Source organism: Coregonus lavaretus, assembly GCF_964263955.1.
Source record: "Coregonus lavaretus genome assembly, chromosome: 18".
Lineage (NCBI taxonomy): Eukaryota > Metazoa > Chordata > Actinopteri > Salmoniformes > Salmonidae > Coregonus > Coregonus lavaretus.
This window is the reverse complement of record NC_140005.1, coordinates 18616823-18632083: the sequence shown is the minus strand read 5'-3', so window position 1 is coordinate 18632083 and position 15261 is coordinate 18616823. Positions and strand designations below refer to the sequence as shown.

General features: G+C 45.3%; 1 protein-coding gene across 4 annotated transcripts in view; it reads right to left on the bottom strand.

The window, feature by feature from the left end:
• Positions 1–15261, bottom strand: part of LOC311145863 (ral GTPase-activating protein subunit alpha-2-like) — a 174127-nt gene that overhangs the window by 41137 nt on the left and 117729 nt on the right. For all 4 annotated transcript variants that reach the window (XM_084182207.1, XM_084182209.1, XM_084182208.1 and 1 more), the window contains exon 38: positions 14535–14662. In XM_084182207.1, the coding sequence (XP_084038333.1) occupies positions 14535–14662 (128 nt within the window). The remainder of the gene's footprint in view (positions 1–14534; positions 14663–15261) is intronic.

Here is a 15261-nt window from a genome sequence, read left to right as displayed (position 1 = left end):
AATCAACTAATTCCTCTTTAAAATAACCAATTAAGGCAGTGACATTAAAGGCAAATAGAGCAAATCTTCAGACAGTGGTTCTAGTCTCATTATGATAAAAGAGAATTGAAAACCTAGCCTAATGCCCATTTTAGGACAAAATATAGTGAGGTCAAAGGTTTCTTGACAAAAGAAGTCCCTAACCCAGGGTCACATCACAGAGACCGAGTGAATCCTGGGGTATGTGATGAGTGACATTTTGCTGACATTTCCCAGTAGCATTGAATACGGGGCCGTCTCGAGACGACAACAGAAATATCTGTGGATATGCTTGAATGTGACAAAGAAGAGCGAGCCCTGGTCTTTTCAGGGGACATTCTCAGTGCTATGGCTGGTGATGACGAGAGACTGAGATATTGAATGGTAATCACTGGAGCACAGATAATGGATGATTGAAGACGCTCTACGCGACGCTGGAGGATTTCAATATCAGAGAGGACCTAGAACGGGGATCCTTATCAGGGCAGGCGTCAGACAAAGATGAGCGGAGCGTGAAATATGGGCTCCAACATGGGCACACGACCACAGTGATTAGCAAGAGGATAAAAAAAAGGCTGGCAAACAAAGAAGCCAGCTTTATGTTGACAAAGGCTGTCCAGTGCCTCGTTGGAACAAGAGATAGAAGGAGAGAGAATGAGAAATGGAGAGAAGGACAGAAAGAGGGGTTTTACATATATTCTACAAGATTTCAAGCCTAAGGAGACAGGAGACGGGAGGGTAACAGCGCCCAGTGTTTGAGTGCTCCAGGCCCTCTGATTCTGATGAGGAATAATGGACCAAGCAGCAGCCCTAGAAAACTCCCAGGACCATTCCATCGACAGGGCCTTCCCTATCCATTCACACATATCCATCCACATGGACACACACACAAGGTTTTGCTTTTCTGCCAAGAGCGTAACAAAAGAAAATACAAATCCTATTTATTTGTAGATTCCAAGTGCGGAGGCTTCCCGGGAAAGCTCATTAACCTTCCCTCAAGAACCCAGAGACAAAAGAGGGGAAACAAAACCAAACTAATCAATGAAAACGCAGCCATTGTAGGGGAAACAAGAACAAGCATCCATTTGTATAACCTGAGAGGGCTAACAGCTTTCCTTTAGTGGCGTTTGGTTGGCTGGCTGGCTCGGGAAGGGGAGGAGAGGAGAAAGAAAGTTCATTAATTAAACAGGGCTAGGGGAACAGATGGAATGGCTAGCTAGATGCTAATCACTTAAAGCAGAGACACGTTAGAAACCCTCCGTAGAACCACACACACACACATCAATCACTATTAACACGACCTCTTAACAGAAATGTACTGCGGTACCGGTACTGAGTCAGTGAAAGGCAGAGAGGATGGCCTTCCATATGCAAGGACTCAAAGTATTGATACACCCTAATGCTGGGGCTTGATAATTCACAGAGTAAAACAGTAGACTACACACACAAGAGTAGGACCACAGGTATGACCGCTTACAAAGCCAAACAACACCAAATCTTCTCAGATAAATACTTTTCAACCAGGGATTCCTTTAACGTATGCTTTCCTCCACAAATAAATAGATAAATTAACTCCATAACAACAAGACATATGGAAGAATGGCCAAGGGTTTAATAGTGTGCAACAGAGACAGCTTTCACAGTTATTAGAACTAGGGGTGTCTAGTGCCTACCAAACACCTCCGGGGTTTACCCCTGACAAGTTCATAATGATGGTCCCAGTAACACTATCTGATACCTCACACCTTCCAACTGGGGCTGGCTGGCTGGTGGGAGAGTAAGGGGGATCCCATGCAGACCTGGCAACCTCTCTGCCTTTCACTGCACTCTTACAAACAGACAGATGTCAGGCATGAATGCATAACAGACGGAGCAGGGAGGGGAGTGTGTGTGTGTGTGTGTGTTGTAATGTGTACAAACAGGGATCTGAAATATTGAGTGTCTTATCAGGTGGCATGTATATTGGAAACAACATTTGCGGCAACTGTGGATGGCGCATCTTTATTTGTAACTTATTTTATTAGCTTACTACTTTCAAAGACCAATTCAATATTAGCTCGATCAACAAGATCACAATTTTGAAAGGACATTTTTTTCAAGAACGCACTACAATCAAATAAAAGCATGATAAATTCTGCCATTTAAGAGGCTATTGACAGTTTAACTTCAGTACAGCCTACCCTTAACACAAACTCCAACAAAACACTAGACAAAGAAGCAGCACCCCTCGTCCTCTCTGTGTTCCTCTCATCCCCAGGATCAGTGCACAAACACACACACTCACACACAACGAAGGGGTGGCTAACACAAACCGTGTGTGTATGGCCTGTCAGGGCCCAGCGCTGTCATCAAGCCCCTCAGCCCCTGCTGTCAGCCGTCTGTTTCCACACCTGCTCTACCTGTGTTTAAGAGTCTGACCCTGCTCTGCTCAGCGCTCCGCTCAGACACCGGCCCTGAGGGCTTTCACTGTGAGGGTGCGTGGGAGACCCCTTTTGTTAGAGGTAGTATGGGGGGAAGAGGGGAAAAAAAGAGTAATGCTATGAGTCATTCTGCATTAGCAGTGGGGGAGGGAGGGGAGGGAGGGAAGGGAGGGGGTGGAGAGGGAAGAGAATACTTTTGCATGTTGTATGAAGCTAGACGCCATATGCCATCCAGCCAGGCTGCCTCCTGAGTCAGGGCTGGGTTTGACAGGCCTGTGCGTGCCCCCCTCTCTCCCCTAGCCCCCAAGAGCTGTCCGCTGCTTGGAGGCTGAGCGGGCGTGGAGTGGTGGTGTGTGGGTGCTGGTTGGGGGGGGACTCAGTGATCTGAACACATCGGACATTGTCGTGAGCCCCAGGAACAGCTGGTCAACTGGAAAGGTGTGGGGGCAGTCGGAGGGCGGAGGAGTGGAGGGAAAGGCAGTGCGCTACACTGATAACGGGATTAGGTTAAAAACATTCAGTAGAATAAAAAATTGCATAAACCCCTTTCCATCCACTCCCCGGCCCCCACCAAACTCAAGCCCAGCGCAGCCTATTGCCTAGCTAACTCCACCCAAGACCTGCTTCACCCAACAACAGTCTCCAATCAAATTCACCTCCCTCAGACACCCTTACCTACCTCTACCCTGCCTAGCACTGCAGGCCCAAAGCCTGCCACAAATTTCTGGGGTCCTATTGGGTCAGAGTGGTCCCTGAGAGTTGGATTGTGACAGTGCTGGACTGTGACAGAGCTGGATTGTGACAGAGATGGACTGTGACAGAGCTGGATTGTGACAGAGCTGGACTGTGACAGAGCTGGATTGTGACAGCGCTGGACTGTGACAGAGCTGGACTGTGACAGAGCTGGGTTGTGACAGAGCTGGGTTGTGACAGCGCTGGACTGTGACAGAGCTGGATTGTGACAGTGCTGGACTGTGACAGAGCTGGATTGTGACAGCGCTGGACTGTGACAGAGCTGGTCTGTGACAGAGCTGGACTGTGACAGAGCTGGATTGTGACAGCGCTGGACTGTGACAGAGCTGGATGTGACAGTGCTGGACTGTGACAGAGCTGGATTGTGACAGTGCTGGACTGGACACATACAGTAACAATACCCTAAACTAATAGAAACAGGTTACTCTTCCACACGACTTCACAACCCCTCTAAATCGAAGGCAAAGACAGAGGTGAGTTAGGGCTGTACACATCACTTCTCACTGATAGGCTTATGGAAGAGGGAAGTTGGCTAGTTATCCACAGCTCAGCTCACCCCTCTTAATGGACCAGAAGCCAAGCACTCAGTTTACAAACAGGGAGATGGCTGCATACCGGTGAGTGTTATGGCACAACAGCTGGCAAATAAGGGCCTATCAGCAATGCAAAATTATACATGTTCAGCTACTCTAACATGTATACTGCATGTTCCCCACAATGCCACATTGGATAGCTGATCAAAAAAAAAAAAAATGTGTACAGTACATAATGTTTCTGTCATCGTTTCCAATGACCGAAAAGAGATTCTGGACATCAGAACAGCGATTTGGATGAAGATTTCTACTTCAACGAGTCGGAGGCACAGGACATACTGCTCATCCCGGACCAGACCCTAATCCCTGAGACTCGAAAAAGGCGGCATAAGAGAGGGTGACGTGCAGGGACCCTGACAAAACTACGTTGGCGAGTACATAAACCGCCTCTACCCTCCGTTCTATTAGCGAATATACAATCACTGGAGAACAAACTGGAGGAGCTCCGCTCAAGACCATCCTATCATCGAGACCTGAAGAACTGTAATATCCTATGTTCCTCGGAGTTGTGATTGAACAAGAACATGGATAATATACATCTAGCTGGTTTTTCTATGCACCGGCAGGACAGAACGACAGCGTCGGATAAGCTCAAGGGAGGAGGTATGGGTCTCTTTGTTAACAACAGCTGGTGTGCGATGTCTAATATTAAGGAAGTCTCAACATTCTGCTCGGCTGAGTTAGAATACCTCATGATAAGCTGTAGACCATACTATTTACTGAGAGAGTTTCCGTCTATACTTTTCGTAGCTGTGTATTTACCACCACAAACCGATACTGGCACTAAGACCCCACTCAACGAGCTGTATAGGGCCATAAGCAAACAAGTAAATGCTCATCCAGAAGTGGCGCTCCTAGTGGCCGGTGATTTTAATGTAAGAAAACTGAAATCCGTCTTACCTAATTTCTACCAACATGATGCGAAAAAAACTCTAAATCACCTTTATTCCACACATAGAAACGCATACAAAGCTCTCCCTCGCCCTCCATTTGGCAAATCTGACCATAACTCTAGCCTCCTGATTCCTGCTTACAAGCAAAAATTCAAACAGGAAGTACCAGTGGCGCGCTCAATACGGAAGTGGTCCGATGAAGCGGATGCTAAACTACAGGATTGTTTCGCTAGCACAGACTGGAATATATTCCGGGATTCATCCGATGGCATTGACGAGTTTACCACATCAGTCACCGGCTGCATCGCGAATGTTGTCCCTACAGTGACTGTACGTACATATCCCAACCAGAAGCCATGGATTACAGGCAACATCGGCACTGAGCTAAAGGCTGGAGCTGCTGCTTTCAAGAAGCGGGACAATAATTCAGACACTTATAAGAAATCCCACTACGACCTCCGACGAACCATCAAACAGGCAAAGCGTAAATTCAGAACTAAGATCGAATCCTACTGCACCGGCTCTGATGCTTGTCAGATGTGGCAGGGCTTGCAAACTATCACAGATTACAAAGGGAAACCCAGCCGCAAGCTGCCCAGTGACACAAGCCTACCAGATGAGCAAAATGCCTTCTATGCTCGCTTCGAGGCAAGAAACACTGAACCATGCATGAGAGCATCAGCTGTTCCGGACAACTGTGTGATCACGCTCTCCGTAGCCAATGTGAGTAAGACATTTAAACAGGTTAACATTCACAGGCCACAGGGCCAGACAGATTACCAGGACGCGTACTCCGAGCATTCATTGACCAGCTGGCAAGTGTCTTCTCTGACATTTTTCAACCTCTCCCTGACCCAGTCTGTAATACCTACATGTTTCAAGCAGACCACCATCGTTTCTGTGCCCAATAACACCAAGGTAACCTGTCCATCTGTAGCCATGAAATGCTTTGAAAGGCTGGTCATGGCTCACATCAACACCATCATCCCAGACACACTGGACCCACTCCAATTCGCATACCGCCCCAACAGATCCACAGATGACAATCTCCATACTGCCCTTTCCCACCTGGACAAGATGAACATTACTTTTACATTTTAGTCATTTAGCAGAAGCTCTTATCCAGAGCGACTTACAGTTAGTGAGTGCATACATTATTTTTTTATTTTATTTTTAATACTGGCCCCCCGTGGGAATCGAACCCACAACCCTGGCGTTGCAAACACCGGCCATTCCCTCCCCTACCCTGGACGACGCTGGGCCAATTGTGCGACGCCCCATGGGTCTCCCGGTCATGGCCAGCTACGACAGAGCCTGGATTCGAACCAGGATCTCTAGTGGCACAGCTAGCACTGCGATGCAGTGCCTTAGACCACTGCGCCACTCGGGAGAATGCTGTTCATCGACTACAGCTCAGCATTCAACACCATAGTGCCCTCCAAGTTCATCACTAAGTTAAGGACACTGGCACTGAACACCTCCCTGTGCAACTGCATCCTGGACTTCCTGACGGGCCACCCCCAGGTGGTGAGGGTAGGCAACAACACATTTGCTACATCCTCACTGGCTGCATCACCACTTGATATGGCAAATGCTTGGCATCCGACTGCAAGGCGCTACAGAGGGTAGTGTGTATGGCCCAGTACATCACTGGGGCCAAGCTCCCTGCCATCCAGGACCTCTATACCAGGTAGTGTCAGAGGACGGCCCAAATCATAGACGGAGGTACTGACCAAGACCAGACAGAGAGCACACATTACACCGGTTTTAAGGTCTCTGCACTGGCTGCCTGTGAGTTTTAGAATTCATTTTAAGATTATTCTATTGGTTTTTAAATCAATCCACGATTGTGCACCCCAATACATGTCAGACATGCATTTACAGTGAAAGAAAAAAGTAGTTGATCCCCTGCTGATTTTGTACGTTTGCCCACTGACAAATAAATGATCAGTCTATAATTTTAATGGTAGGTTTATTTGAACAGTGAGAGACAGAATAACAACAACAAAATCCAGAAAAACGCATGTCAAAAATTTTATAAATTGATTTGCATTTTAATGAGGGAAATAAGTATTTGACCCCTCTGCAAAACATGACTTAGTACTTGGTGGCAAAACCCTTGTTGGCAATCACAGAGGTCAGACGTTTCTTGTAGTTGGCCACTAGGTTTGCACACATCTCAGGAGGGATTTTGTCCCACTCCTCTTTGCAGATCTTCTCCAAGTAATTAAGGTTTCGAGGCTGACGTTTGGCAACTCGAACCTTCAGCTCCCTCCACAGATCTTCTATGGGATTAAGGTCTGGAGACAGGCTAGGCCACTCCAGGACCTTAATGTGCTTCTTCTTGAGCCACTCCTTTGTTGCCTTGGCCGTGTGTTTTGGGTCATTGTCATGCTGGAATACCCATCCACGAACCATTTTCAATGCCCTGGCTGAGGGAAGGAGGTTCTCACCCAAGATTTGATGGTAATTGGCCCCGTCCATCGTCCCTTTGATGCGGTGAAGTTGTACTGTCCCCTTAGCAGAAAAACACCCCCAAAGCATAATGTTTCCACCTCCATGTTTGACGGTGGGGATGGTGTTCTCGGGGTCATAGGAAGCATTCCTCCTCCTCCAAACACGGCGAGTTGAGTTGATGCCAAAGAGCTCCATTTTGCTCTCATCTGACCACAACACTTTCACCCAGTTCTCCTCTGAATCATTCAGATGTTCATTGGCAAACTTCAGACGGGCATGTATATGTGCTTTCTTGAGCAGGGGGACCTTGCGGGCTCTGCAGGATTTCAGTCCTTCACGGCGTAGATTGACAGTTCTTTTGTGTTTCTTCCATTTGCGAATAATCGCACCAACTGTTGTCACCTTCTCACCAAGCTGCTTGGCGATGGTCTTGTAGCCCATTCCAGCCTTGTGTAGGTTTACAATCTTGTCCCTGACATCCTTGGAGAGCGCTTTGGTCTTGGCCATGGTGGAGAGTTTGGAATCTGATTGATTGATTGATTGCTTCTGTGGACAAGTGTCTTTTATACAGGTAACAAGCTGAGATTAGGAGCACTCCCTTTAAGAGTGTGCTCCTAATCTCAGCTCGTTACCTGTATAAAAGACACCTGGGAGCCAGAAATCTTTATGATTGAGAGGGGGTCAAATACTTATTTCCCTCATTAAAATGCAAATCAATTTATAACATTTTTGACATGCTTTTTCTGGATTTTTTTGTTGTTATTCTGTCTCTCACTGTTCAAATAAACCTACCATTAAAATTATAGACGGATCATTTCTTTGTCAGTGGGCAAACATACAAAATCAGCAGGGGATCAAAAACTTTTTTCCCTCACTGTAAGCTATTCACCCAGTAGGTCCCTCAGGTCCTCTTGGACTGGCCTTTTAACTATCCCAAAGCTTAGGACCAAGAGGCATGGAGAGGCAGACTTTAGTTATTATGTCCCCAGAGAACATGAGGGGGGCTGAAACTGTGGACATATTTAAATGAGATCTTGAAACACATTTTTAGTTTAGCTTTTCCTTAAGGAGCTTTTTAGTTGTTCAGTTTGTGTCATTAGATTTTTATCTTATGTTTGTTGTGTAGTAAATATTTCAGCTTTTTTTTATTTGTTTTTTCCTGTAAAGCACATTGTGTTGCACTCCATGTCTGAAATGTGCTGTAGAAATAAAGCTTGATTTGATTTGTTAGACTGTTCTCTCTGCTACCGCATGGCAAGCAGTACCCATGCACCAAGTCTGGAACCAACAGGACCCTGAACAGCTTCTACTCCCAAGCCATAAGACTGCTAAATAGTTAACCAAATACCCGGACTATCTGCATTGACCCTTTTTGCACAAATATTTGTTTTCTTATCACGTACGCTGCTGCTGCTACTGTTTATCATCTGTCATTCGGAAAGTATTCAGACCCCTTGACTTTTTCCACAATTTGTTACGTTACAGCTTTTTCTAAAATTGATGAAATCGTTTTTTCCCCCCTCATCAATCTACACACAATACCCCATAATGACAACGCAAAAACAGGTTTTTAAAAATGTTTGCAAATGTATTAAATATAAAAAACTGAAATATCACATTTACTTAAGTATTCAGACCCTTTACTCAGTACTTTGTTGAAGCACCTTTGGCAATGATTACAGCCTCGAGACTGGGTATGACACTACAAGCTTGGCACACCTGTATTTGGAGAGTTTCTCCCATTCTTCTCTGCAGATCCTCTCAAGCTCTGTCAGGTTGGATGGGGAGCGTTGCTGCACAGCTATTTTCAGGTCTCTCCAGAGATGTTATATCGGATTCAAGTCCGGGCTCTGGCTGGGCCACTCAAGGACATTCAGAGACTTGTCCCAAAGCCAATCTTGCATTGTCTTGGCTGTGTGCTTAGGGTCGTTGTCCTGTTGGAAGGTGTACCTTCACCCCAGTCTGAGGTCCTAAGCGCTCTGGAGCAGGTTTTCATCAAGGATCTCTCTGTACATTGCTCCGTTCATCTTTGCCTCGATCCTGACTAGTCTCCCTGCCACTGAAAAACATTCCCACAGCATGATGCTGCCATCACCATGCTTCACCGTAGGGATGGTGCCAGGTTTCCTCCAGACATGACACTTGGCATTCAGGCCAAAGAGTTCAATCTTGGTTTCATCAGACCAGAGAATCTTGTTTCTCATGGTCTGAGGGTCTTCAGGTGCCTTTTGGCAAACTCCAAGCGGGCTGTCATGTGCCTTTTACTGAGGAGTGGCTTCCATCTGGTCACTCTACCATAAAGGCCTAATTGGTGGAGTGCTGCAGAGATGGTTGTCCTTCTGGAAGGTTCTCCCTTCTCCACAGAGGAACTCTAGAGCTCTGTCAGAGTGACCATCAGGTTCTTGGTCACCTCCCTGACCAAGGCCCTTCTCCCCCGATTGCTCAGTTTGGCAGGGCGGCCAGCTCTAGGAAGAGTCTTGTTTCTAAACTTCTTCCATTTAAGAATGATGGAGGCCACTGTGTTCTTGGGGACCTTCAATGCTGCAGAAATGTTTTGGTACCCTTCCCCAGATCTGTGCCTTGACACAATCCTCTCGGAGCTCTACGGACAATTCCTTCGACCTCAAGGCTTGGTTTTTGCTCTGACATGCACTGTCAACTGTGGGACCTTATATAGACAAGTGTGTGCCTTTCCAAATCATGTCCAATCAATTGAATGTACCACAGGTGGACTCCAATCAAGTTGTAGAAACATCTCAAGGATGATCAATGAAAACAGGATGCACCTGAGCTCAATTTTGTCTCACAGCAAAGGGTCTGAATACTTATGTAAATAAGGTATCTGTTTTTAATTTTTTATAAATTTGCAAACATTTCTAAAAATCTGTTTTCGCTTTGTCATTATGGGGTGTTGTGTGTAGATTGCTGAGGAATGTTTTGTATTTAATCCATTTTAGAATAAGGTTGTAACGTAACAAAATATGGAAAAAGTCAAGGGGTCTGAATACTTTCCGAAGGCACTGTATCTACCTAAATTACCTTGTACCCCTGCACATCAACCCCGTGTATATAGCCAAATTATCGTTACTCATTGTGTAATTATTATTACCTGTATTATTACGTGTTATAACTTTTCGATTATTTGTTGCATTGTTGGGAAGTAAGTAAGCATTTCACTGTTAGTCTACACCTGCTGTTTACGAAGCATGTGACGAATAACATTTGATTTGATTTTGATTTGAAAAGCCTGGTTCGCATGACTGGCCATGGGCATGAACAGATTATGGCTATTGATCGCTGCCTGGAGATGGATCGCTCAGTGTGTGTGTGTGTGTCTTAGGGGAGGGGAGTAAGGGCAGCGCGCAAAAGCTATTGATTCTGTCCGGCAGGGAGGCTGCGTTTCAGAATGAAGGTCAGCTCTACTTCATCTCACCTATTAAAGGCTCATGCCACCTAAATACACACACACACACACACACACACACACTAGGAATGACAGAACATCAAACCCTAGTGCCTGTTCCTGAGAGAGAATAACACTTAGTGACTGTTGGACAAATAGGAAGTCCACTCAGATACACTTCTACTACAGCCACATCACTTCCACCTGGTTGGGAATAAATGACACATCGGATGTCAGGGAAGTTAATCAAATTCTCTCTTATTAATATATGATTGATATATGGAGTGCTACTTGGATAGTGGGAGCTTTCCCATCTGATTATTCTCCTCCCTCATGTAATGTCCTCACCACCCACAATGCATCTCTACTGACAGTAGACAGCCAGCCAGCCAGCCCGCTGCTCAGTGTTCTGAGTGACCATTAGGACTCACACAGCCAAGGCAGCTGCCTCTTCCAACAGGGCCCTATCAATAATAGATTACATTATGTATGATTTCTGACAGCCTTGTAATATAATGTCTGTAGGGGCAGGACTGTCTTTCACATTCAATAGCGCTGAGGGCTCTGAAATAACATTACTGTGTTGTCACTGAATAGAGCAGAATGCTGTACAGAGCTTGAGGAGAATGACACACATAAATCCACTTGTACAGACATCGTTCAAGTATGTCCGTTGGTCAGTGTTATGTATCACCCAGACAAACACACACACTACTCCGTTTGCCATGGTGCACAGTCCGAAAGGAAACAGCGGATTGTAGCGGAAGGGAGGATTTGCTGTGCGTGTGTGTTCTCAGGTGATGTGGCTGGTGGTCATATTTCAAAACAAAATCCAATTAGCCGGAGTGATGGTGCAGCAGAGCGACTGGCTGCTGGAGACCTCTCCAGTTGTGTGGCGGAGGGAGCGGGAGAGAGGACACCACAGAGCAGAGCACCACAGCGCCAGGCCAGCCTTTATGTGGATACACAGGGGTCATGTGGCTTCTCTTTGAAGAAATATTAAACTGTTTACCTTGAAGAGTGGCCTGGCTACAGACAGCAGATTGAGGAGCGCCGGGGCTTTGTGAGGGGGAAACACTGGATAGGGATTTAAATCTCTGCTACACAAACAGACAGGTCACTGTTCTGACATGTAAAAAAAAAATTTGTACAACAGCAGCCATTTCTGTGACATAATCAGAGGAAAACATGGGTCATGACTGTGGTTCAAGTCTAGATAAATCATTTAGTTTAGGTATTCCTGCTCTTTGTTGAGGTAATAAATCTCAAATAGCATTCTAAATTGTATCATTTCAAACATTCTTCAGAAAATAGTTAACTTAATTTGCTGGTAGGATAATAATACTGATTAATCTTTCTGATTTACAACATAGTGTATGTTTGTGTGTGCTCCCTGCCTTGATAAAACAGCCTCATCGTCTCCATGACTATTCCTTCGTTTAAACATAATCCTTTTCTCTTCACCAAGTCCTCCAGCCAGCCAGGCAGAAAAATGGCCCACACACACAGAAACCAGTGCTGGCACTGCCAGCATCCATTGGCTGGGAGGATCAATTTGTCAGCTCATCCTCCAGACCTGCAGTATGTGGGGCCTCAGCCTGGCTGGCTGCTTCACACTGCCAACGCTTCAGCCCAGCGCTTATCTCATCTCATAGTTCAGGCCGTCGTGCTCCTCTCCTCCTGCTAAGGAATGCCAGGTACGCCTGGTCTTGCCCAGCCCAGTGCTGGCTCCCCTCCCCTGGGCTCCCAGTGCAAGCAGGCATGCCTGTGGCAGCTCAACCCATCTCACCCTGGAGTAATTCACTTGGCGTCTGGTAACAGGCATCTGTCACTCTGCTGTCCCACTGATGCCCCCAGGGACCCTGAGAGGGGTTGATATGAAGCTTGCTGAAGGGTGGGTGTGATGGAGGGGGAACACCCGTGTGCATGCACACAAATTCTACAAATATCAAACACACAGTATATAAAGCCACACCTGTAGCCCCCAAACCAGTGCACCTTTTCACCTTAAAAACAACACTGCCATTACTGCCCACTTTTCTTACACACTGCAAACCAATGAGCTTTGCACAACTTGGATCCAACCTCAAAAGCTGGAGCTTGGGTGTTTCCATGGCGATCGGCAGAGAGATACTGTGGTGATGGTGAGGCTAGTCTGTACACCCTGTTCCTGTCCGGCGAGGAGCGGAGCAGCAAGGCTTTATGGGAGATTAGATTTCTCCCCCCGAGGCCCGCTCCAAAAAACACCATCCCTCCCCTCTCTCAGTCCTCCCCTCATTCACATGCAAATTAATCTCCATCACTGATTACGCTCGTCTTAAACCAACTGACATGTACAGCTGGAGTCTGGCCCTTAATGACAAGCAGGCTGTTACAGGGATGGAGGGAAGGAGGGGTTAATGACAGTCATGTCTCTGCTGCTGTCGTCTAAACCCAGTGGATGATACATGACAACAGAGAGGTTACACATAAGATCACCATTACAGACCCAGACAGCCACATGGATCTTCACATCACGTTATCACCTCAACCCATCGCGCAGCTAATCGCTGTATGCAAATCAGCCAGCGCATCAAGATCAGTGTCAGCGCTCAACCATGCAGATCAGCCAACACGATTCACATGTGAAATCGCTCATTTATAATTGAAATTCTTTCACATATGAGCATTGTGAAAAAGATTGTGAGGAATAACAGAAATACATAATGAACTTTTATATACATTTATACCTTTTTATATATACAGTACCAGTCAAAAGATTGGACACACCTACTCATTCAAGGGTTTTTCTTTATTTTTATTATTTTCTACATTGTAGAATAATAGCGAAGACATCAAATCTATGAAATAACACATATGGAATTATATAGTAACCAAAAAAGTGTTAAACAAATCAAAATATATTTTATATTTGGGATTCTTCAAATAGCCACCCTTTGCCTTGATGACGGCGTTGCACACTCTTGGCATTCTCTCAACCAGCTTCATGAGGTAGTCACCTGGAATGCATTTCAATTAACAGGTGTGCCTTGTTAAAAGTTAATTTGTGGAATTTCTTTCCTTCTTAATGCGTTTGAGCCAATCAGTTGTGTTGTGACAAGGTAGGGGTGGTATACAGAAGATAGCCCTATTTGGTAAAATAGCCAAAGAGAAACAACAGTCCATCATTACTTTAAGACATGAAGGTCAGTCAATACGAAACATTTCAAGAATTTTGAAAGTTTCTTCAAGTGCAGACGCAAAAACCATCAAGCGCTATGATGAAACTGGCTCTCATGAGGACCGCCACAGGAAAGGAAGACCCAGAGTTACAGTTGAAGTCGGAAGTTTACATACACTTAGGTTGGAGTCATTAAAACTCGTTTTTCAACCACTCCACAAATGTCTTGTTGACAAACCATAGTTTTGGCAAGTCGGTTAGGACATCTACTTTGTGCATGACACAAGTCATTTTTCCAACAATTGTTCACAGACAGATTATTTCACTTATAATTCACTGTATCACAATTCCAGGATGATTGGACCACAGAGTGAAGGAAAAGCAGCCAACAAGTGCTCAGCATATGTGGGAACTCCTTCAAGACTGTTGGAAAAGCATTCCTCATGAAGCTGGTTGAGAGAATGCCAAGTGTGCAAAGCTGTCATTAAGGCAAAGGGTGGCTATTTGAAGAACCTAAAATATATTTTGATTTGTTTAACACTTTTTTGGTTACTACATGATTCCATATGTGTTATTTCATAGTTTTGATGTCTTCACTATTATTCTACAATGCAGAAAATAGTAAAACTAAAGAAAAACCCTTGAATGAGCAGGTGTGCCCAAACTTTTGACTGGTACTCTATATATATATATATATATATTTTTTTTTTTTATATATAAAAAGATACCCTTCCTTGGTAACATTTGCACGGCCTACCTACCTGCTAAAGCTCTGTGATCAGACAGGACTGTAGGAAGGGTAGAGGTAACAGAGTAAAGAGTGCACAGAAAGGATACAAGCTCTGGTAGAGCGTCAGGCGGGACTTGACAGCTCTGCTGGCGTTGATGCAGGTGGCACGCACCAGGCTGGGCAGCAGCGTTCCAGTGACGATGGCGCCGCTGAACAAAGGCCCAAAGAAAGGGACCTACAAGGGGAAGGAGGGAGAGAGAGGAATGGAGGGAGAGAGAAAGAAATACGAAGAAAGAGGAATAATATATTATTCAGATAACCAGCATTTTTTAAATAGCAATTGAAGTCATGCAATCATATGAAATTAGTGTGCTTTGAAATGCATGCGACATCTCAAATGGGCACAGGGTTCGAGTTAGGTTTGAGTGATTTAGGCTTGAGTTTTGTTATTTAGCATGACAATCACACACAACTAATGCAAATCAATGTAGAGTAAGAGGTCCAAATTACTGTCGATACCAGAGAAAATACTTTTATTGAACTATTGAACAAATACAATGGTCGTTCTCTGTGTTTGAGAGCAGCACGCACATGTGTGTGTAGTTGGTGTGTGTGTGACACACGCGTCTGTTCATGGGTTTTGGGGAGGTCTTAAATCTGCTGAGTTGAATAATCGTTGACCTGGAATGTGACGTGAATGTCAGAGCCCCTTCCATAAGTCCTGCTCTCTACTCTGCATGGAATAGCTCATTATACAGAAAGTCCCTCCACTTCAATGATTGGAACACACTTCAAACTAACATCTAGCCCCTTCAATCGCTACTCAGGACAATG